The following is a 24,026-nucleotide window of genomic DNA, read 5'->3' as shown; positions in this document are numbered from 1 at the left end:
GATGAAGTATGAATTAGTTATTCGAAAACATGTCATCATGATTAGGTGTTGTCGTATGCTGGCACTTGCAATTTTCAACAACTGGTAGCAAACATAAGATCCCCTAATTCTAGAGGAAGTGACAACGAAATATAACCCTTTAGTATAAAGAAAGGCATATGGCTCTCTCGGCAAAATTTGCACTCCTTCCGATTCTAAATTATTGCCGTTGTTTTAGTTCAAATTTGCACTACAACAGCGACAAGAATTTAGGATCAGAGACAGTAGGTGTGTACTTATCATCAAACCAAGTATAAGTATATGAAACTGAAATTTGGCCGTAGCCTAGCGCGGCCAATAAGCACAGAGTCCAGATGATAGGCCTGAATTTATCTGCGGGGAAGCGTCACAAAACCTATGAGATGAAGGCAAGAAAAGTCGTTCGATCAATCAGACGCAAATCTTTTTTTCTTTTGAGAAAGCGACTAGTTAATAATAGAGACCGTAAATTCTCTCTTCCCGAGGACATTACCTGATCAAATGACCCTGGTCTCTGGCAGGGAAAAAAGAGAGAGTCCATGATCACCGGAACGGTCGTCACTGCTTTTGTGATCATTTCGCGGCACCCGTAGCTTGACCCCCAAACAGTCCAATCAATCTCACTTGACTCGGCCGTTCGATCGGCGAAACCGACGGTGATGCACGTCGCCCGGCCTTATCGTCCTAGCTGGAGTGACACAGTTTGTCTAATCAGCCACCGATATAGTACCAGTATAAGTCCTTTTCAAAATAATTAAATGGCAAAAGTAGACAACAAACCAGAGAGTATAGTAGTACTCGTCCGCAACGGCAAAGTTGCTACAGAGGGCGGCTGGCTACAAACATATCACCTACCACGGCAATGCGCTCATGGCCATTCCCGTGCGGGCATATGCATAGCAGCCTCGAATGATTCCGCATGTGTTGACCACTGCCCGCCGTCTCGATGCCCGGAGACACGGACAAAGATCCCGATTAAATTAAAGTAGAGCCCCAGCTGATGATGCCAGGAAGCTCCCCCCCCGGGCAGGTGTGTAAACACGCGCGTGAAAAATGAAGAGCTATCGGCAGCGGTTATTAATCAACAATAGTTATACTGGAGTAGGACGGAACGAGAACGACCCCTTGCCCGGTCCAAGCTCGCACAGTGCGGCTTGCTGCGTACCTGTACAAAATGTGTCAAGGTCAAGGACTCAACGTTAGGTGGGGTGTGAGAGAGATAAAGATACTGCGGTCTTCCTCCTCACCAGCCTCAAACAAACCCCCTTCCGTTCCTCCTGCTTCTTCTTCTCTCGGGAGCATATATATAGAGACCACTTCTTCTGTTCCGTCCGTAGTTCGTTCGTACCAACACATCACCTCCCGGCCTGTCGCGAGGAGGAGGACTGCGTAGGAGGAGTCGGGCGCATGCTAGCGAAGCTAGCTTAAAGCTTAGAACAGCAACACGAGAAGCTTAGAACAGAGGAGGAAGAAGCAAAGCAAAAGGAAAAGGCATCAGGAATTCAGGAGATGGATCGTGAGATCCACCGGGTGACGAGCCTGCGTCGGGACAGCTCGCTATGGCGGCGGGGCGACGACGTGTTCTCGCGGACGTCGTCGCGGTTCCAGCAGGACGAGGAGGACGACGAGGAGGCGCTGCGGTGGGCGGCGCTGGAGCGGCTGCCAACGTACGACCGTGTCCGGCGCGGGATGCTGTCCGTGGAGGAAGGCGGGGACAAGGTCGAGGTGGACGTGGGCCGGCTGGGCGCCCACGAGAGCCGCGCCCTCATCGAGCGCCTCGTCCGCGCCGCCGACGACGACCACGAGCAGTTCCTCCTCAAGCTCAAGGAGCGCATGGACAGGGTCGGCATCGACTACCCCACCATCGAGGTCCGGTTCGACAAGCTCAACGTGGAGGCCGAGGTCCGCGTCGGCAACCGCGGGCTCCCCACGCTCATCAACTCCGTCTCCAACACCGTCGAGGTATACACATGCAATTCTGCTGCTAATGCCGCTTATAATTCACTTTTACTAGTTCCTTAATTGATGATCCACCATGGTGATCGTAATAAACTACTCTGTCAAGCTTGCCATGGATACATGGTAGGGCCAGGCGATCGAGTTGGATTGGCTGCTTTTGGGGCAGGTTCCGCGATGGAGGGGACACCGTGCTCGTTTTTCTTCCGATTAACTATACGTAGCTACTTGCGGCTTGACAGCGATGCCGCCAGAATTTAAATCTAGTAGGGAGGGGCTTTGTAGTGTTGCAAATGCAACTTGCAAGCTGTATATATGTGTGCTTAAATGCTTTGCGCAGTGGCACGAGCGTTAGGTGGGTGACTGACCTTTCCGCGCGCCATTTCTTCTTGACTCTGGACGCACACCACCAACAACACGTATGTCCGCAGAATCATTATCCTGCCAATTTGGCTTCTTGCCGACTAGCCGTCAGCTGATAGTGTTGAATTAGTACCAATTTAGGAGACTGGTCACTGGTCCAAGTTAAGATAGTTAACCAACAATTGTCCTGCAAAATATCTTAACCTGACCCTGTGTCGCTTTCAGGACTTCTTCCCAGAGGTTCGTTTTCATGAGCAGCCACCTATGTCTCTTCCCCTCAAAAAAACTCTTAATCATTTTCTAGCATAAAGAGAGAGAAAACGTACAACGGACGAGTAGGAAAATGTTCTACGAGTAGCTTTGTTTTTTTTTAATAATGCTTTTAGCGCAACGTAACGTAGCCCACTGAGAGTCCAAACTTTTGCAACGCCCGGGCCCGGCCCACGGTGGTGCTTACCAACCTGCCCCATCAAACCGGCCGTCTTCCACCCACGACCGCCGGCGCCGGCAAAACGCCGCCACCACAGTTTCCTACCTCGCGCTGCCGCCGCTACGGACACCGCCACGGCATCCCACCCACAGTGCGGAATCAATCCACCGCCACGCCATGACACGCGGTCCTCGCGCATCGGCCGCGCGGCTCTGCGGCATTCCGCCGAGCGCATGGTGTGCCCGCCCATGCGCTACCCGTATGCGACCTCCTCGTTTCGCCAGCACCACCGCATGCTACTTCACTGGAATAACCGCATCTTCTCTCTATATCTAAGCGTGTTGCTTGTTTGCTTTTAATCCAGGCTATCGGAAACGCGCTCCACATCTTCCCCAGCCGGAAGCAGCCCATGACCGTCCTCCACGACGTCAGCGGGATCGTCAAGCCCCGGAGGATGACGCTTCTGCTGGGACCTCCTGGCTCTGGCAAGACGACGCTGCTGCTGGCGATGGCCGGGAAGCTCGACAAGGAGCTCAAGGTCTCCGGGAAGGTCACCTACAACGGCCACGGGATGGACGAGTTCGTCCCGCAGAGGACCGCCGCGTACATCAGCCAGCATGACCTCCACATTGGGGAGATGACCGTGAGGGAGACGCTGGCATTCTCAGCGCGGTGCCAAGGTGTCGGCACTAGATACGGTATGCTGCCTAATCATTTTGGACAATGTAATGGGTAATGTTATATGACATGGTCGGAATAGTTTCTCAACTTTGTTGTTTTGCTTGTTCTAGAGATGCTTACTGAGTTGGCGAGAAGAGAAAAGGCCGCAAACATCAAGCCTGATCATGATATTGATGTCTACATGAAGGTGAGGATGCATTTCTAAATTAAAGTTGTTTTGTGTGACTAGCATACGACCGAAGAGAATCATTTAGAGAACTTCTCACATCTATTTTACTCGTCAAGCGGTAAAGTAAGTTAACACTTGTTTTTTACTTTGTGCTCTGTAGGCCTCAGCTATGGGAGGACAAGAATCAAGTATTGTGACAGAATACATACTGAAGGTATAGTCTGTTACCTGTGGGTCTAACTGAAGCACTGCAAGTATGATTGTATGGACATTTGTACATTGATAAAAAAAATGACCTCCCATGCCTGCTACTCTGTTACCTAACTGCAGATATTAGGATTGGATATTTGTGCTGACACATTGGTAGGAAATGAGATGCTAAGGGGTATATCTGGTGGTCAACGGAAGCGTGTCACAACAGGTACAGTAACGATATGCACATCTCAGACTTTTTTTTTATCACAATGAAATACTCTTATTTCAGAAATTCCCAGTCGTCTTATGTATCTTTAATGCACAGGTGAAATGCTTGTTGGTCCAGCAAAAGCACTGTTCATGGATGAGATATCCACTGGACTGGATAGCTCTACCACGTACCAGATTGTGAATTCTCTTAGGCAGACAATCCACATCCTTGGTGGAACTGCTGTCATCTCCTTGCTCCAGCCAGCTCCTGAAACATACAACTTGTTTGACGACATTATACTCCTCTCGGACGGTCAGGTTGTGTACCAGGGCCCCCGAGAAAATGTGCTAGAGTTCTTTGAGTTCACGGGCTTCAAATGCCCTAGCAGAAAGGGTGTTGCTGATTTTTTACAGGAGGTATGTGCCTCATTTATACGTTCTTATGCCAGTTGGTGTTTCTGATTTTCAAAGAGAATGGTACTGAAATCTCTGAACTACATTGAAAAGGTGACATCAAAGAAAGACCAGGAGCAGTACTGGTTCAGGAGTGACAGGCCATACCGTTTTGTGCCTGTGAAGCAATTTGCGGATGCATTCCGTTCCTTCCATGTGGGCGAGTCGATAGTGAATGAGCTGAAAGAGCCATTTGATAGGACCAGGAGCCACCCTGCTGCTCTGGCTACTTCAAAGTATGGTGTCAGCAGGATGGAGTTGCTCAAAGCCACTATTGATAGAGAGCTTCTACTCATGAAGAGGAATGCGTTTATGTACATATTTAAAGCTGTGAATGTAAGTTCAGGTCTTTGATTTGTTTGTTCCGATTATTAGGATATTGTTAGCTAGCATCAATCTGAGCTTTTTTTCATCATTGCAGCTAACGCTAATGGCGTTCATCGTGATGACTACATTTTTCCGTACCAACATGCGCCGTGATGTTACTTATGGAACGATCTATTTGGGGGCATTGTACTTTGCTCTCGACACAATAATGTTTAATGGTTTTGCGGAACTTGCCATGACTGTCATGAAACTTCCTGTCTTCTTCAAGCAGAGGGATCTTCTTTTCTTTCCTGCATGGGCTTACACCATACCGTCGTGGATTCTTCAGATTCCTATCACATTTATTGAAGTCGGAGTTTATGTTTTCACCACATATTATGTCATTGGATTTGATCCCAGTGTAGCCAGGTAATACACTGATGGAAACATTATTTTGCTTACATAAATTGAATGCTCTACAAGAAATTAGATTTCTTCTGTGAAGTCTGAATGATTTGTTGCGCTCAGGTTCTTCAAGCAGTATCTGCTGCTCCTTGCGATCAATCAGATGTCATCTTCGCTGTTCCGCTTCATTGCTGGAATTGGAAGAGACATGGTTGTGTCTCACACCTTTGGACCCTTATCATTGTTGGCTTTCGCAGCATTGGGTGGCTTTATCCTTGCAAGACGTAAGTTCCTGGCTTCGTCATGATATAATGAGTGTTGCTATCTTTACATGACAATGATGGGACTAAAACGTTAATTATTGCTTCCATGATTCATGTTGTTTCTCTTTTCCAGCTGATGTAAAGAAGTGGTGGATTTGGGGTTACTGGATATCTCCGCTATCATATGCACAGAATGCTATTTCAACCAACGAATTTCTGGGGAACAGTTGGAACATAGTAAGTGCCCTCTCTCTTGACGAGAAATCAAACTTACCACTACTTACAGATAGAAAATTCAACATGTACTCACATTTGACAGATTCCTGCTGGAGCAAATGAGACCATAGGAGTTACCGTGCTTAAAGCTCGTGGTATCTTTACGACAGCTAAGTGGTACTGGATTGGGCTTGGTGCCATGGTGGGATACACTCTCCTCTTCAACCTGCTCTACACCGTAGCCCTTTCAGTTTTGAGTCGTAAGTATATTTAGAAGACTAATTTTTATTTGTAAACCCAAGGATCTGCTAATCAACATTTGCTGGTTATAAATTATAAGATGATAACTGTAGCTACTTGTTTTCCCATTGCAGCATTGACAGACTCTCACCCATCAATGTCTGAAGAGGAATTAAAAGAAAAGCATGCAAATTTAACAGGTCAAGCTCTAGCGGGTCAGAAGGAAAAGAAATCTAGGAAACAGGAATTGGAATTGTCTCGCATTACTGAGCGAAACTCAGTGGATTCTAGTGGTAGCAGGAAGGGTTTGGTACTTCCATTTGCACCACTCTCACTTACCTTTAATGACACAAAATACTCAGTGGACATGCCAGAGGTAAATTTCCTCTCAATGAACAATGAGTACACAAATATATTTGTATACCCACTACCCTAGTTTGCTTACGCAATATATTGCTTTATACTCACAGGCAATGAAAGCACAAGGAGTAACAGAAGATCGCCTGCTGCTTTTGAAGGGTGTTAGTGGTTCTTTCAGGCCAGGGGTACTTACTGCATTAATGGGTGTGAGCGGTGCTGGCAAGACAACGTTGATGGATGTTTTAGCGGGTAGGAAAACCGGAGGTTATATAGAGGGGGATATCACCATCTCAGGCTATCCAAAGAAGCAAGAGACCTTTGCTCGTATATCAGGATACTGTGAGCAAAATGACATTCATTCACCGCATGTGACAGTATACGAATCACTTGTATTTTCTGCATGGCTGCGGCTTCCTTCAGAGGTTGATTCAGAAAGAAGAAAGGTTAGTAGCTTGATCATACACAAATAGTCAGTTATTGATTTTTCTTTTCTTTTCTTCTCATCTTAGAAGTGACCTTACCTGCTGAACTATGATAACAGATGTTCATTGAGGAGGTCATGGATCTCGTAGAGCTCACATCATTGAGGGGTGCACTTGTTGGGCTTCCTGGGGTGAATGGTCTATCAACTGAGCAACGCAAGAGGTTAACTATTGCGGTGGAGCTTGTTGCTAACCCGTCGATCATTTTTATGGATGAACCAACATCCGGTCTTGATGCTCGAGCAGCTGCAATTGTGATGAGGACTGTTAGGAATACTGTGAACACTGGCAGGACCGTTGTTTGCACCATTCACCAACCAAGTATTGACATATTTGAGGCATTTGATGAGGTGATTAATTCATACTCAATTTGGGTGATTATCCTTGCCTTTATTAGATATGGTCATTTGTTGACCCTGTTGTCACCTTTGTATGGATTGCAGCTTTTCCTGATGAAGAGGGGAGGAGAAGAAATATATGTTGGTCCAGTGGGCCAAAATTCCGCAAATTTGATCAGGTACTTTGAGGTAAGAAGAGAAGTAAAATAAACGGTTATGCTGCATGTTGTAAATCTTGTTGCTAGCTTGATCACATCAAATAAAATTCATTTTGTTATTTTTTTTTCAGGGAATCGATGGCATTAGTAAGATAAAGGATGGCTATAACCCAGCAACATGGATGCTGGAAGTGAGCTCCAGTGCCCAGGAGGAAATGCTCGGTATTGATTTCGCTGAAGTCTACAGACGATCAGATCTATATCAGTAAGCTTCCTCACAAGCCATTCGGATGCAGTGTAAACAGGCAGGTGTATCTGAATGACGATCCTAATTACTTTGCATTTTCGCAATTTCAGAAGGAACAAGGAACTAATAAAGGAGCTAAGCACACCACCTCCCGGCTCTAGAGATCTCAACTTTCCTACGCAGTACTCTAGGTCATTCGTTACACAGTGCCTAGCTTGCTTGTGGAAGCAAAACTGGTCATATTGGAGAAACCCATCCTACACAGCAGTGAGATTACTCTTCACCATCGTCATTGCGCTAATGTTTGGAACGATGTTCTGGGACCTCGGAAAGAAAACGTACATCTTCTAACTGTTATTATCAGTCTTCTATACTTTCAATATCATAGCTACTTCAGGTAAGATATATTCTGATGCCTTACTCATATCGTGATGCAGCCGAAGATCACAGGATCTATTTAATGCCATGGGATCAATGTATGCTGCGGTTCTTTACATTGGAGTGCAAAACTCTGGATCTGTTCAACCAGTTGTGGTGGTGGAGCGAACAGTCTTTTACCGAGAAAGAGCAGCTGGCATGTATTCAGCTTTCCCATATGCATTTGGACAGGTAATTTCTTCGGACTCTCGGTTTACCTGTTTTGGAGTATATGCTTGTATAACCTTTGAAATGCAAATTCCCTTGCAATCTAACTCACATTTGCAGTCAAACGGAGTCGGCAGTTGATGATTAATGATTATTCATCAACGCTGTCGAGGTCTTTCAGTCTCAGAACGGCAGAACCTAACCGCGCCCCTTTGACCTTTTGTAGGTTGCCATTGAATTTCCATACGTCATGGTTCAGACTCTGATATATGGAGTGCTAGTCTATTCAATGATTGGATTTGAGTGGACTGTTGCCAAGTTCTTGTGGTACCTGTTCTTCATGTACTTCACGCTGCTATATTTCACATTCTACGGGATGATGGCTGTAGGCTTGACACCAAACGAGAGCATAGCAGCTATCATCTCATCCGCATTCTACAACGTATGGAACCTCTTCTCAGGATATCTTATCCCCCGACCTGTAAGTTACTCCCTTGTTACATGTTGCTTTGATGCCAATTTAGTACTTACCGGTGCCTCATGTCTTTGCATTACTCATACATTCAACTTTTATTTCAGAAACTCCCTGTTTGGTGGAGGTGGTACTCATGGATTTGCCCAGTGGCGTGGACGCTATATGGACTGGTTTCCTCCCAGTTTGGTGATCTCCAGCATCCACTCGACGGTGGCACTTTCCCAAACCAAACCGTGGCTCAGTTTATCACGGAGTACTTCGGCTTCCATCACGACTTCTTGTGGGTGGTCGCAGTGGTGCATGTTTGTTTTACCGTGCTGTTTGCATTCCTGTTCAGTTTCGCCATCATGAAGTTCAACTTCCAGAGGAGATAGAGGACTTGAGGATGTCCTTCTTCCCCATCTGTTGTACTGCCAGAGGATGCGCTAGCTGCTGCTGTACAAAGAGCCGTTGGTAATGGATTAAACTAAGTAGTTGTTCCTGTAAATGATATAGAGGTTATTTTGTATTTCAAGCCTGTAGAATTCGTACATCTACACTCGTAGGATTTATAGGAAAGGCTAACAAGCCTTGTTGAGCCTCCAGCTTCTTCACCAGCTCTAGGTGATCGAGCAGCTGGTGCTTGTCCGATATGTAATTGTAAACCATGCCCAGTAATGTTGTCATTTCTGACGAGTTAATGGAGGCAGAAATTTTGTTGATTCTTCAATCCCTTGTGAAACATGGAGCTGTTGTCTAAATTTCACAGAGCAATTTTTGTATCTCTAAATTTGATTGCTCTGCTAGCCGGAGGCTGACAAGTGGCCCCCCCGATGTTTCCTTCCAATTCTCTCTTTGAGTTTTACCGCCGTTTCTTCCCTCGGCCAAGTCTGCCGGTTGCCGCCAATCTGACTCCCACAGACACACTGCTTAAAGTGTTGGACCTTGTACTTGACGTAGCGCCCAAGTCAGACGAATTTAGATCCATATCCGCGTCCGGCTCGTCCTTGCACGCCATAATTGCTAGTCCCCCCGCCCCCCGCATATCTCCCTGTCTCGTCTTTGCTCTTGCACAATCCGCTTCATCCATCCATAGACGGTAGACCGTATGGCGGCAGCGGCGCCTAGCCCGCAGAGCAATGCGGTCGTCTTCCAGCTCCCGACACCTCGCGCCGCCCCTGCGCCTCACGCGATGATACGCCCATGTGCCGCGCCCCACGAGATGTTCCGCCCGTTCCCCGCGGCGCCTGCGTCTGCGGAGCTGAAGCTCTCGGACTTGGACAAGGTCGGCGACCTCGGCGAGGGCGCCTGCGGAACGGTCACCAAGGTGCGCCTCCGCGGGGGATCCTCCAGCGCGGTGTTCGCGCTCAAGACGGCCTACTACCCGGACCCCAACGCGGAGGAGGAGGCGGAGGTGCTCCGCCGGACCAGCGGGTCGCCGCACCTCGTCCGATGCCACGCCATCTTCCGCGGCGCCGCCGGCGAGCCCGCGATGCTGCTCGAGCTCATGGACGCCGGCTCGCTCGGCCGCGTCCTCCTCGCCCGCCGCCGCGCAGGGCTCCCGGAGCCCGCCCTGGCCGAGGTCGCCTCCCGGTGCCTCGCGGGCCTAGCCCACCTCCACTCGCGCGGCGTCGCGCACCTCGACTTCAAGCCGGACAACCTCCTGGCCAACTCCCGCGGGGACGTCAAGATCGGCGACTTCAGCGAGTCCAGGATCTTCTCGCGGACCCCCGGCGAGCGCCTGGAGGTCTCCATCGCCGTCGGCTCGACCGCGTACATGAGCCCCGAGCGGTTCGCGCCCGACGCCCGCGCCGGGCCGCGCGGCGCCTGCGCCGCCGACGTATGGGGATTGGGCGTCACCGTCCTGGAGCTGTTCTCGGGGCGGCGCCCCATCCTGCCAGACGTGCAGAGGCCGTCCTGGGGGATGCTGATGGAGGCCATCTGCCACGGAGAGCCGCCGGTGGTGCCGGAGAGCGCGTCCTCGTCGCTGCGCGGGTTCGTGACCGCCTGCCTGCAGAAGGACCCAAGGCGGCGCGGCACGGTGGCGCAGCTGCTCGCGCACCCATTCGTGGCTCGCCGCGACGCAGGGGCATCGCGCCGGGCTCTGCGGGAGATCATCTTGGAGACTATGTAGGTGGCCGGTGCAAGCAGAGCGACAAAAGTCGCCTGCTTGATCAGTTTTTTTTTTTTGACAGCTTGATCAGGTGGTCGTTGTAATCAGATTCACAGATTTCATGTTTTCCGATTCTTTGTTAGCGTGCTTTATCTGTAACCCGGTCAGACATACGTTCTGCCTAGAATCTTTGTTAGTCAGAGTGATGTGACTAGCATAATTGTGATTTAGATGAGAGAGAAATGAAAAAGTGTCTGATTCTCTTGGTTAGGAGATACTCCCTCCCCTCCGATCCTTAAATTGTTAAATTGTTATCGAAATATTACATATATCTAGATGTTTTTTAAGAATAGATACATACATATTTAGACAAATTTGAGTCAAAATTTAGGATCAGAGGGAGTAGTTTCTTCGCAAAAAGGGAGGGGCATGCCTAAGGCTAGACTTGCGACTGGAGTGAAGTCGTAACAAGGTAGCCATACTGGAAGGTGCGGCTGGATTACCTCCTTTTCAGGGAGAGCTAATGCTTATGCTTATTGGGTATTTTGGTTTGACACTGCTTCACGCCTAAAAAGAAGGCAGCCACGTCTGAGCTAAACTTGGATATGGATTTTCTTATTGTTTGATTTTTTCATTACAAATTTCATACTCTCTCCGTCCAATAAAAGATGTCTCAAATTTGTCAAAATTTGAATGTATCTAGACATGACTTAGTGTATAGACGCATTCAAATTTGGTCAAAGTTGAGACAGCCTTTGTTGGACGGAGGGAGTAATAATTTTAATACTCAGGTAACTTTTATATTCAAATGCCAGCTATGTGCCTGTACGTGTGTGTACACACCTTTGTTTGGCTGGAGATTTGGCTTCTTAACATTCCCATTTCGGTTGATGCATTATGCTGATATAGGATAAACAACACGGAACCATGACAGCAGAAACTACAGTCACACAAATATTTTTCGTACAAGCTCAGCATTTTAGGTGTTTGGTAAAAATGTATATTGATACTACCTCGGTTTCGAAATACAAATGTTCTAGTTTTGTCCTAATAATTCAAACTTTGTAAAGTTTGATAAAGAAAATGTATTAATAAATATACTCCGTACCAATATTTACAATATCAAATGCATACACTGTGAAGATATATACCATGACAGATTTAATAAAACTAATTTGGAGTTGTAGATATTGGTAAATCATTTAAAAATTTGATCAAACGTTAATTTGTTTTTGACTTAATATAAATCTAGAACATCCTATGTTTAGGAATGGAGTGAGTATTTCGTTTCCCCAACCTTATCACCAAAACAACATGAGTTTTGCGGGGTCTAGCCTCGGGATAATCTCTCCGCTTTGTTATATTTTATTACTGAAAAAAATTGATTCCATTTTCCAGTACTCTAAACGGATTGCGATCGTGCGCATGACTGGGTGCAGCTGGCAGCCAGGCCTATGGTGAATATTAACACGAATGTGCACTTCAACATGTGAGAGATTATATGCATTGACCATCTTAGTCGTGTCTTGTGGACAAGATGCAATTCAAACAGAGTGTAAGGATATGTTTAGATGTTGACCAAAACGAACCGTACAATTTTTTATGTTCATGACCAAAATTTTGATTCTTGTTTAGATGATAGCCAATATTTATACATGTCATGCTCCGCCAATGCTAGTTTTTTTTTTTTTACTAACATTGGCCAAAACATGGGGAACCAAAACCTTAACCAAAATATTGGCTATCCAAATTTGATAAGCTTGGCGCTGGCTTAGGCTCAAATCACCCTCAGCCAAAAAGGGTATTGTCAGCTCTTGTAGTAGCATACTATATGACAACTGCCACCCGGGGTTTTCACAAAGTCACCCAAAAAACACTCACTTCTCCACTTTCAAGGTACATAACTATGTTGTGACCGGGAGCAATTTGCCTAGACATGTTCAAGACACATGTCTTCATCACTCCATGCCTAAATTAAATTGACCTCCCTAGTTAAATTTAGTGCCTGTTTTCCAGAATGATAGCATCATTGTTGATGCACTAACAAGGGATTAGTATATTGTTTTTCTTTGATTTCAATGGAATAGGTAAGTTGCTCATACAGTCGTGGACATGATGCTAGCAACTTAGCATAGGTTCACAAATACTATTGTGATTAGTTCTAATAGTGGGCAATGCCCTCCTTGGCCACTACGTAGTCTTGCCGATGAATTATAATTTAGCATCTATACATGCAACTTCTTTCTAAAGGTATATACTCCTTCCGATCCATATTAATTGTCTTAAAATTTTCCAAATATGGATATATCTATGCATAAAAAGCGTCTAGATACATGTAATATTTCAACAATTAATATGAATCGGAGGGAGTAATTGTGGACATCTTGATGTATGCTATTGCTTTGAGCTTTAGATGTCACTTATTTTGGTAAACCTACAAAAAATCATGGACGAGAGGATATCTCATATATTATTTCGGTTTTGCTATGGAGAAGTCGATTGATATTTAGTCAAAGATAAGTCGACATGCTGACCGTTGGAACAACAGATGGAAGATGGGGGAGTGAGGATGATGTCCAGATTTTAATCTAACAGATCTAGTGCGTCAACTGAGATTTAAGACATTTTCTTAAAAATCAGCAACTGAGAAATAGTCACACCCTATTTCTTTTCATTTTGATCTTAATAAACTCCATTTTTTAAAGGTTTGAAGATCTGTTTCCTGGTACATAATTGTGCTGCTAAACAAAATGCATGGTTGATATCGTCTGTGCTTTTCATCGTATAATTTCAGAGAAATTGGAGGCAAATTCTAGTATGCCAACAGGAGAGAAGCACTCGTCGGTTGTTCTTTATCAGTAGAAGTATGGTGTAACAACTGTTTTTGTGGCATATACGTTATTTCGTTTATATGGTCGTCTATTATTGTTGTTAGCCTGCACCATTGGTTTCTGTCTTCAGAAGGTGAAAGATTTGTAGTCCTTCAATAACTTGCGCATACTATGAAAAAAAAAGTTCAGATGGTGGAGCTGTCTGTCGTGTATATGTACAAGTACATTGGTGATGACGTCAAAACTACTCCCTCCGTTCCATAATTCTCTTTGAAATATTACATGTATTTAGACGCTTTTTTTAGAATAGATACATCAATTTGCCCACAAGAATTATGAAAAATAGGCAGTAGTTCTCAATCCTCCCTGTCAGATTAAGCTCATGTGGGCACTATCATAACAATTTGACGACCTTATCTGTTAATGCTATAAAACATAATCCTTCTGAGCATCCTAAACTGTTGACCGGTCAAACACATGCAACATAATTTCATCCACCCCCGAGAAATCTGAACCTAAGGCAAATATGACAAGTGAAAAAAAAGAACTCCCAACAAATGTGGAAAACTCAAAAACAAAGGCGAGCAAGCACCCTAGCAGACACATGGTATGTGGTGGGAGGGCACCTGCAGGGGGTGTAGCAAACCACAAACAGTGTGCCAAAGAAATTATTGGACATAAGTTCGGTAAAAGCGTATGACATGTAGGACAAGAAAATGTGTAATGAATGAGCTGCCACACCTATGGCAAAAGTTGACAAGCATGGCCATGAACTAACCATGCCCTTGCTTTGGAAATTTCAAGCATCCAACCAAATCCATTAAGTGACAACTGGCGCAAACATGTCAGGCACTAGTTATGAACAACATGACACATCTCATCTGGGTACTCGGGGTTTACTTTGCAGCCAGAAAAGTTCGGCAAAAAAGAAAGGTGGGTGCTGTCTCAAAGACTGGAATAGAAATTTGGAAATACCTGACGGAAATTTAACAATGAAAATGTGCAATCTTACAGGTTCTAAGACAAATAAAATGAGTCGCCCAACTACATGTACAGAACAGCGAATTAAGAATATCAGTTAGGACATCTCCCTGAATCTTGCAATGGCCTTCTTCTGAATGATGGTTTTATAACTATCACCAGCTCGAGCCTCCAGTGATGGATCAGCTTTCTTCTGCTGACTACCAAGCCCAGCTCTCACGTCGCCAGACTTCGCCTGCACCGGCTCCTTGATGCCACTACCATCCTTTCCCAGACCCTGGGTGTTTGCAAAGTAGTTGCAAGGAAAAAAAAACATACCAATACATACTCGCATCAGAAGGAATGCCGGAGGCATGCAGCTTCCACTCTGTAGGAAACATTGGTACGGTACACTGATCCATCCGCAGTCTAACTTTGTAATTAACTATTTGTGCCCACTAGAATTTGCCTATCTATTTGTGCCCACTAGAAATTTCTTCACCTACAAAATTCATTGTAGTTTCTAATTCTTATACTCCCTCCGTCCCATATTAAGTGCCGAAATATTACATGTATGTAGACGCTTTTTAGGTATAGGTACATCCATATTTGGTCAAATTTGAGTCACTTAATATGGAACTGATGGAGTAGCAGATTCAGCAATTTGCCATTAAACTCAAGAAATAAACTAATCAGACACAAACATTATGGACATGGAAACAGACATCATCTTATGGACGCATATGTACAAGACAACATATCATGGACGCATTAAAAACTTGTAGTCAGAAGCAGGCAGCAATTATTGATAATTGAAAAAGGAAATTGCAGCAAGCCATCTCATAAAATAAAAACTGAGAATATATTTGAAGTGAACATACCAGTCCTTCTTGCCAACCCATATTGCGTAGAATACGATTGCCCACATTGTTTTCATCAATTGCTCTATCGGCAGTGATCACCTCATAATTTTCATTGTCGTCAATTTCACCACTAGAACGTTCACCCACCCCTGGAGGAAATGGCATTGATCCCATCTCACTTGAACCCTTTCGAGATGGGTAGTCACCAGCTTAACAAAGAATTTCCAGAAAATTAATACAAATCTTCAACAGCCTAAATGGTAAACATCGGTCCTATCATGCATAGTCGTGTGGGATCAAGAAATGCAAAATCCAAATAGGTGGGGACAACTAAAATCCCCATTCACAACAAGTTGAGCCTCTATATGATTCAGGACTAAATATCAGCAAAAACTGTAAATGAGAATCTCAAAAAACTAACACGAGCTAGGTTGTTAGATTGTTTGTAACATGAGAATCGCAAAATATGAACACGATCTAGGCTGTTAACATGAGAATCGCAAAAAAGGAAGTAATAGCATGTGGTGTCATGGTGAGTTCTTACTTGAATCCAATCCACCATTATCACTCCCAAGCGATGAAGATGAACCATATAGACTTCGCCTTTCTGCAGCACGATCTCTGTATTGTGATTGTCCTGGTGCCTCGGAAAACCGACGTTTAGCGCTCCCAGAAACTCCAGATGAAGCATAGGAACCTAGAGAGGATAAATCTGTTTTGAAGGGTGTAGAAGCAGTATGTGTCTCAGCATTTGTCAATAACCCACTTGTGCTTGCGATTATAGTGGAGGAAGAATCACTGGCACCAACATCAGATGATGCATGAAATGTGGTGTCCGACTTGATTGCTCCTCTGCCCGAACCTCTTATGACACCCATAATTGTTGTTCCTAAACTATTACTGACAGGTCTAGGCTTAATGTCAGAATCCAGCATTTGAGTGTCTGCAGTTCCTCGACCAAGAGAATTATGGCCAGCAGTCAAGTTCATATCCTTGGCACTTCCAAAATCAGACTTTAGCTTGGCTTTCAATGAGAATCCAAACCCACTGGTTGAATTGTTTAATTTATCAACAACGGAGCTGGATTGTTCCTTGTTATCAAGGGCAACATGTGCAGGTTGACCTTCTTGATTCCTCTGCTTCCACAATGCAAGGACATTGTTCATCTTCTTCTTATTAGCTAAAAGACTAGTTTTTGAGGCCAACTTAATCTCCTTTGCTTTCTCCTTTTCTTTCTTTTCGGCAGCCAGTGCTGCATTGGCAGCAGCTTGAACAGCCTCATGCAATGAAGTTTTCTCACTCTGTTTAACCGTGGCTGCAGGTGCAGAAATGACCACTTTTTTAGTACTATTACTTTCTGAGATTTTCAGACTTCCATTGGCCATGTCCCCAGTTGACTTGCTGTTGCTTTCATTGCACGGAACATACTGTTGACTTTTTTGATCATAGGAATACCAAACTCCAACATTACTGTCATAGTAAAGGCCTGAAACAAGAACAAGTAAAGCAGAACTCAGCTGTATAGCCTTTTATGGGCTAAGAACCTAAGACCGCCACAGTAATAGTATACTTCCATGCTTACCAGTATTTCCATCATAATAGAATCCAGAGGAAGAATCAAAGTAGTAACCCGATTTTTCATCCCAAACAAATCCTGACTGTGGAGCAGAAGCATCTTTTTGAAATTCTGAATTGCCATTCAGATTGTCCTCGGCATTGTACTCTTTTGGGGCCCAACCTACTGCATCATACTGATCCAAAAGGTAAAGGAAGTAAACAATGAGTACATGTCTACAGTCAGCCTAAATTATATGTGCTCCGAAGTGCAAACTACTTCCCCTGATTCCAAATTAGATGCAGTTTTAGAATGTGTACAGTAACTTCCAAAAATTTAGATACATATACGCATTTTGACTTATCAGTTATCACATAGAAATTGTATCGGTAGATTTTTCAGAAAACATACTTCCGTGCCATTATGTTTTGTTTTCAATCTTAATGACATGCCGCAGAACGTAATAGTTGAACGTTTGTATTTTAGGCCATGTTGATGTCCAAGACAATCTATATATTGAAACACAGATAGCAAATAAGGAGTACAAAAGAAAAAATAATGATTTAACCGTAAGGCAGTATGGCTTATGAACTGTCAAAAAAACTGCATTACTGCAACAGACCTGCTGGGCAAATGATGCAGCCTCAATGGCAGCTGCGGCAAGGCTGTTTGACTGTGAAACCCCCGATACAGGTCCATGTGTGCTTTTAGCATAGGCTACACGTAACACCTGACCATTTTTCTCATGTCTAATCCCATTCGTTGCTTCAAGAGCTTTCGTAGCATCTTCCACCTACCACAGATGGATGTAGAAACTGTGAACAACTGACATCACAGAAAACCAAAACTAAGTGACCAAGTAGTACTTACCGAATGAAAATGAACGAATGCAAAACCTCTAGACACATGAGTAAATTTGTCCCTAACAAGCCGGATATCCTGCAGAGAATTGGTAAGTAACTCACTCCACAGAAAGGAAATGATTATAGTTGCAAGAGTTAATAGCTTTTGCCCACCTTTATTGGTGCATGCTTAGCAAATTCATATCGAAGCATTTCCTCATCAGCATTTTCATCGAGACCACGAACAACTAATACATGAGTTGGACCTGCAAATGACAGCATATAATAAGGCAGTGCACTACAAATTTCACATAATTTCACAATGAAGGCACAAAACTTGCCCTGTTCAGATCCACGTTTCCCAAACAGTTGAGTAGAGGATGTTGCATCTGCTGGTGGAGCATCGTCCGTACGTGGCTCATTGCACTGCAAGAATACAAGTGAACATGCATGTACTAGGAAAATAAGCAAGAGCAACACATAACTTACAAATATGCAAGTAGTTATCCAACAAATGCTATTTTTATCCTTTATTAGGCCCTTACGATGCATTATTCACATAATTTACTGAGTTGGTTGACTTTATCACATTGGTGCCACTGCCAGAACTTCAGAAACCGGGCCTGATCCGGCAGATTAAAGAAAACAGTGTTTTATTTATAAAGTTAGGTTTCCCAAGTCTTAATGTTCAGAAAATATCCTGCATGCAAAAAATATTCAAATGATGCTCATGAATGTACACTGGCATGGCGCGAAGCGGTAATGCATCTATAGGGAAATGGTCCCTCACTACCATGGCATAGATATTACCATGACATAAGGTTCTAGCCTTCTGGACACTACTGTTTTCCTCCTTTCTAACTACAGTTTTCCTCTTTTTTAGTTTTACATTTTGCTTTAAAACCCATGCGACAACACCCTCAAGCATGCAAAGCTGCAAGCAGTGGCAAAACATAAGGTTATATAACTACTGTTCAGATTTGGACAATTCAATGATCCAATTGAATTTGGATTTTTCGACCCAGAATCACATTGCAGTTGCACATACTGGACTATATATTTAGATACTTCCCAGTCCCACATGGATATGAACTCATCTTGTTCAATACCCAGTTCAATCCAATACACACAGTTCGACTTGTCCGAACTAGAAACTTCTCTTATTTATGTTTTAGTAAAAAAATACTGAAAGGTCGGCAATTCATGAAGAAAAAATACGAACAACTTAAACATGAGTTGTACCTGCTTACAACTTTCTTGGAAAAACATAAAATTTCTTACACGCATAAAAATAATGCAACTTGGGATAAAGAACTGCCATACAATAGTAATGCAATAGTAAAAGTATACCTGAAAACAGGAGGTTCTGCGGGCAAAGTTCATACAGCCACATATAGTACATATCCAATCACATGGTGCAGTGATGGTCCTGCGTCTTGTAAACTGCTCTTCTCCAAGAGAATCACCAACCATCCCACCAGTTGGCTTACTACTGCAGTTACGACAAGAGGCAGAAATAGTTACATTGCAAACAATAGAAAATGAATATGGCCACGAGCACAAAGGTTGAATGTAAAGCAAAAGAAGGAATATGGTATATGACAAGAAATATCTTTGAATAATAGAATATATAACGACACAAAAACGTCATTTTTGCACAAGCAATTTAAAGTTGATGTTCTATTTTGGACAATAGAATATATATATATACACACATAACGACTCAAAAAGGTCACTTCTGCACAAGCAATTTAAAGTGGACACTCTATTCAATTTCCTTGATATGTCCTTTTCTGCAATACATGACAAAAAGAGTAAAAGAACAGAATCAGAAAAAGATGACCAAGTAACCAAAAATTTCAATTTTATCAACACTTATTTGACTTGACAGGCTTAGTTACCTACCAGAAACATCCTCACATACAAATGATCTTGGCTCTACTTTTCCTCAAATTATCATATAAGTACTGCTTCCAAGTTCATTATTTATTGAAATCTAATATTAACTTCAATTAGACGCCCGATGTCATATGACATCAAATAAACTTTTAAATCATTTTCTCTTGTTTAGTTTCACCAACATGATATGCAATGTGGCTTTGGCAATTAGATTAGATTGCTAATGAGCAGACATTTCGTTTCAAGCTGAAAAAGATTAAGAAAGGTAGTGCACAAAGAAACTGAAATAAGATTCCTCCATCTGACATTTTGACACTTCGCAAGCTCCAGCGAGAATTACTTCAATGATGCTTCCAGGACAAAAGATGATCAGTTTCCATAACCATGAATTCTAATGGGACTATAACAAAAATGGTGTCCATACTACTGATTCTACCACTTTGCAAGTTTGACAATTCTTAGACTTGCATAAAACATTTATTAAAGTTGACTAAAAAAATTGGTAGTTTAAAAGGCAAATCTGAGGTTACACAATCTACACGATGCGCCAGATAGAGTAACATATCCTAAAAAAGGACACGTACCTGTACATGAAAAAAACCTGCCTACCATCAATTAGGAGGCCATTGTCTCCAGTACCTTCCATCATTTTGCGGGCAGCTTCCTGTAGGCACACAAATTTGTGTGAGCATAACAATAAATGACTGTCTAAATTGGTGATGTCACAGCTCAGAACACTTGTATGGTTAGTACCACAGTAGGGAAGTCAATAAAAGCAAATCCCCGAGACATGCCAGAAGTACGTTCCTTGATCACGCGCACACTACGAAGAGGACCCCACTCAGCCTAAAAGAGACCAGACCCAAATGATTAAAATCAACGAGATAATACACTTTCAACCAGTTTAACAGATGTATGACAAGGAACTTGTACAAGAATCTGATATAGGTCATCTTCACTGGTCTTCTGGGACAGACCCTTAACAACAACAGTCGCAGATGGTGCCTGCAAGTATTAATGCAAATAAATTAGCTTCATATGTTCATAGTTCGAAACATAAAAGAAAAATAGAAGTGTATCCTCACCACTAAATCATCATGCCGTCTTTCATCCCAGTCTTGGTCCCTTCTTCTGTCAAAGCGATTATCATCATAAAAGCCATCTCTTTGGCTCCGACTACGACTTTTGCCACGTGGAGACCTTGATCTTGACCGAGATCTTGATCGGTCATCACGTCCACGCGATCGAGAACGGCTATGGCGTCCATAAGGGCTTGCGTCTCTTTCATGGCTTAAGCCTTTCCTTTCACGGTCATGCTCAAACGAATCATGCCTTCTCCAACTACTATCTCTCCTGCCCCTTTCATAGTCTGAATCACAGCTGTAACGCCCATACTGATGATCTCTTTCATAGCTGTCCTCTCTGCTTTGGTGAGAACTCTGGTAACGGTCTTCAAACTCAGCACCAAACTCCCCACGATCTCTACTTCCAATCCTTTTGTTCCTATCAACATGAAAATAAAAATAACTACCAGATACAATAGTTTCCAGCAATATGATAATTTCAGAGTCTTTCAACCCCTTTGTAAGAATCAAATTCATGATGTTTTTTCATCATTGCCTTCTGTAATCTTTGGCGGTCGCAAATTCCTCATCAAAGTTTCTTCGAGGCTGAGACCACATGGTGCCAGCAGAGGGTGGTGGTGGATACATATTTCTATCATGTAGATCATGACAAATTGCACCCCTTCGATCATTAGGAAAACCTTCGTCCACATATCTCCTACCAATGTAGGATCCATCAGCCCTGTAAATTAGGTTAGCAGTAGAAATATGGTAATATGACAAAGCACTTTAAAATGAAAATGTTGGTAGGAACAAAGCATCTCAAAAATAGATGGTCAAAATATTGCATTTACTCCAAGAATAGAAACGACAGCAAGCTGAAGTATAAAAAAACAGCAGTAATTATGAATAACGTGAAAAAATTGACTAACCTAAAGTCAGGCTCATTAATGACACCATACCCATCGGCTGCCTGTAGATTCAACAGAATAAGTCGAGTCAGCAACAAAGTCTACGAACAGGCAGGTAAATCCATTCCATTTAAGCAATGGCCGCTTCTTGAATTTCTTTACAACATAATGCTGGTTACACGGAAGGCAACCACATGGCTGATAGATCTGCTATCTTCAGCATCCTTGGTAGTTAATAAAGGAAAGGGCTGCAATTACACTGTTGTTCTCCCATCCATGCTGTGGAGCATAACGCCCACGGTCCATCTCCAGAATTCAGCACTGGTGTTTTCCTTCAAATTCTTGGTATCTTTCAAATTTTGGGGTGTAGGTACCTTTTGGTGTATCCTGTAACAGAAGCATGACACTATACAGTTAAGTGCGAACAAGGAAACCACCATATGGCCACACCTCACTGGAACTTTGGAATGAACCAAAAGTACTAAAATCATCTCAAGTTCAAGCTGTGTGATCAATCCCACGAACACTTTGTTGCTGCTAGATATCCCATATCTCAAATCTCAAGTTACTTCTTATGGTACTAAAGTTTGTAGTCCCCCTGTTTGGAATGTAGGAATTATGCAGGAGAGAACAATTTGTCAAGAATTCTGATGGAATTCTTACATTCGGAATGGGGCTAATGCTTAGGAAGGGAAAAACAAAATGCATATGCATCTTGCGAATCGAGGGCATGAATTTAGCAGCACGACTACAACAACGGCAAGCTTCACCGTAATAAGGCAGGGAGTTAGTTTATAATAATAATTCTACACATGAGAAAATTGTGGGCAAGCTCATTTGGCTTGCTCCCACTGAAGACTAAGCCTAATACAGGGTGGGTCTGTTTCTACACTGTTGCTAGTAATAAGACATCATCGGTTGCAAAACACATCGCAAAACAAAAAGCTGATATTAATCAGTTTTAGTTAGAGCATGCAATGGGAGAATAAACCTAATTCATCGACTTAACTAGACAGTTCCAGCGTATCACTCATATGACTTTGCATTTGGTTTCCTGCCCTGCGAGTGGAGAAGTCTAGGCGTATCACTCTAGGTGCAGCATACCACCAATCACTCAACATTAAAGAACAATATAAGAGATCCATCAGGACACAACCAACCTGCTTCATATTAAGAAAGTAAGAAGGCTAGGCTGACAAGTCAGTGGCGAGTAAAGGCAAGTTGAACACCAAACCATTTGCCTTCAGATGTTTGATGTAAGTGTGAGCAATTCTTATACTCCCTCCGATCGGTATTACTTGTCTCAAATTTGACCAAATACGGATGTCTCTATGTGTAAAAAGCGTCTAGATACATGTAATATTTCGACAAGTAATTCCGGTCGGAGGGAGTAGCAAGGCTACCATTGGAGTGGCTTCTGAGTCAATCGGTCAATAACACATAATGTGTGAACCAACTACATACTTGACACTTTACAGCAAGTATAACAAAGGCTAAGCAATAAAAGGTTCCGAATTATTCTTTGTTCAAATTTACACACAGGAAAGAAGGACGAGCCAAATCAGAGCACAACAAATAGAAGATCTGTCTCAGGGAGACAGCAGGCACCTAATCTAAAGTCTAAACCTTCAGAATTGTTGAAACTGGAGTGTTGGAACAATGATACACGAATTATCACAAAACCGTACATGGAGGTCACAACAATCTAATCCTACTAGGATTTTCGCCCCCGGGGGAACTATCGAGCTGGCAAGAAAACCCAGGCCCTAACACCGGAATTACCTATTGATTCCGGCGCGACAGAAGCGCGGGGAGCCAACCTAGAGAAGCCGCGGTGAGACGAAACCCTAGCTAGGGTCTGCGAGTTGCGATGCGCGCAAGGCAGGGGAGAGAAGCGGGTGGAATCGAGTGGAGGCGATGTGGAGTGGAGGAGGGGGGCGGCCGCTAGGGCTTGGACATGGACCGAAAGCGTGCGGGACCGTCTACTCGAGTTTGCAGAGGAAGAGGGGATTCTTTTTTTTTTACGGAAGGAAGAGGGGATTCGCTCCTTCTTTATTTTCTTCGGAAGAGACGCTGCTCGGCCAGGAGCGATCCAATCCGGAACAGAAGCGCCACTGCTGGGCCAGGAGAATGAGACGGTGCTGTTGGGCTACGAAAACAAAGAGTAAGAACAGAAGCGCCACTACTGGGACAGGAGAATGAGACGGTGCTGTTGGGCCATGAAAACAAAGAGTAAATTAAAAAAACCCACCACATTAGGGGATATGGTTTCACGTAGATATCAGTTTTCGTTTTACTTGCAAAAAACCATCGGATTAGCGTAACCCCTCGCTCGCTAGCGTCTAAGCCCGTTTATAACGAGGCGGGTCCATCGGTCAGGCCAATGTGGCGCCCACCGTGGCACACTGCTATGGCCGTCGGAGAGCCGCGCGGAGCAGCAGCTCGTGGGCAAGCAATGA

General features: G+C 43.8%; 3 protein-coding genes and 1 long non-coding RNA gene across 9 annotated transcripts; 2 read left to right on the top strand and 2 right to left on the bottom strand.

Moving 5' to 3' along the window:
* Positions 1 to 131: 131 nt before the first annotated feature.
* On the bottom strand, positions 132 to 1,406 carry LOC112270793. Of its 2 annotated transcripts, none has more exons than XR_002963148.1 (4): positions 1,266 to 1,406; positions 799 to 1,183; positions 512 to 706; positions 132 to 394 (listed from the first exon to the last, which is right to left on the bottom strand). It is a non-coding gene; the product is annotated as an uncharacterized LOC112270793 (long non-coding RNA). The 2 variants fall into 2 exon arrangements; XR_002963149.1 differs by having other exon boundaries at positions 132 to 372.
* Positions 1,353 to 9,251, top strand: LOC100845493 (ABC transporter G family member 37). 2 transcript variants are annotated; one of them, XM_003569283.4, is made up of 20 exons: positions 1,360 to 1,980; positions 3,132 to 3,465; positions 3,559 to 3,635; positions 3,778 to 3,831; positions 3,948 to 4,038; positions 4,138 to 4,439; positions 4,530 to 4,811; positions 4,897 to 5,210; positions 5,310 to 5,470; positions 5,583 to 5,686; positions 5,769 to 5,925; positions 6,040 to 6,281; positions 6,376 to 6,708; positions 6,807 to 7,097; positions 7,191 to 7,274; positions 7,375 to 7,508; positions 7,601 to 7,828; positions 7,928 to 8,099; positions 8,302 to 8,556; positions 8,655 to 9,251. In XM_003569283.4, exons 1-20 carry the CDS (start codon positions 1,528 to 1,530, stop codon positions 8,922 to 8,924), a joined length of 4,338 nt encoding a protein of 1,445 aa, XP_003569331.1. In that variant the 5' UTR covers positions 1,360 to 1,527; the 3' UTR covers positions 8,925 to 9,251. The 2 variants fall into 2 exon arrangements, 1 of the variants encoding a protein (XP_003569331.1); XR_002963147.1 differs by lacking the exons at positions 7,928 to 8,099; positions 8,302 to 8,556; positions 8,655 to 9,251 and having other exon boundaries at positions 1,353 to 1,980; positions 7,191 to 7,264; positions 7,601 to 7,629.
* Positions 9,252 to 9,390: 139 nt separating this feature from the next.
* Positions 9,391 to 10,926, top strand: LOC112270792 (mitogen-activated protein kinase kinase 9-like). Its single transcript, XM_024459001.1, has one exon. The coding sequence runs from the start codon at positions 9,638 to 9,640 to the stop codon at positions 10,661 to 10,663; it is 1,026 nt and encodes a 341-aa protein (XP_024314769.1). The 5' UTR covers positions 9,391 to 9,637; the 3' UTR covers positions 10,664 to 10,926.
* Positions 10,927 to 14,326: 3,400 nt separating this feature from the next.
* LOC100845190 (SUPPRESSOR OF ABI3-5) lies at positions 14,327 to 23,602 on the bottom strand. 4 transcript variants are annotated; one of them, XM_010233706.3, is made up of 17 exons: positions 23,350 to 23,601; positions 21,826 to 21,954; positions 21,589 to 21,629; positions 21,213 to 21,398; positions 20,678 to 21,095; positions 20,526 to 20,597; positions 20,346 to 20,438; positions 20,177 to 20,256; positions 19,044 to 19,185; positions 18,035 to 18,119; positions 17,868 to 17,959; positions 17,722 to 17,790; positions 17,474 to 17,644; positions 16,879 to 17,047; positions 15,841 to 16,782; positions 15,315 to 15,505; positions 14,327 to 14,731 (listed from the first exon to the last, which is right to left on the bottom strand). In XM_010233706.3, exons 2-17 carry the CDS (start codon positions 21,871 to 21,873, stop codon positions 14,552 to 14,554), a joined length of 2,979 nt encoding a protein of 992 aa, XP_010232008.1. In that variant the 5' UTR covers positions 21,874 to 21,954; positions 23,350 to 23,601; the 3' UTR covers positions 14,327 to 14,551. The 4 variants fall into 4 exon arrangements, with proteins under 4 accessions (XP_010232008.1, XP_003569330.2, XP_024314686.1 ...); XM_003569282.4 differs by having other exon boundaries at positions 21,213 to 21,374; XM_024458918.1 differs by lacking the exon at positions 21,213 to 21,398.
* Positions 23,603 to 24,026: the final 424 nt, after the last annotated feature.

The sequence above is a fragment of the Brachypodium distachyon genome, chromosome 2 (genome assembly GCF_000005505.3).
Source record: "Brachypodium distachyon strain Bd21 chromosome 2, Brachypodium_distachyon_v3.0, whole genome shotgun sequence".
Classification (NCBI taxonomy): Eukaryota; Viridiplantae; Streptophyta; class Magnoliopsida; order Poales; family Poaceae; genus Brachypodium; species Brachypodium distachyon.
The sequence above is the reverse complement of the archived record's forward strand: the minus strand, read 5'-3'. Positions and strand labels throughout refer to the sequence as shown.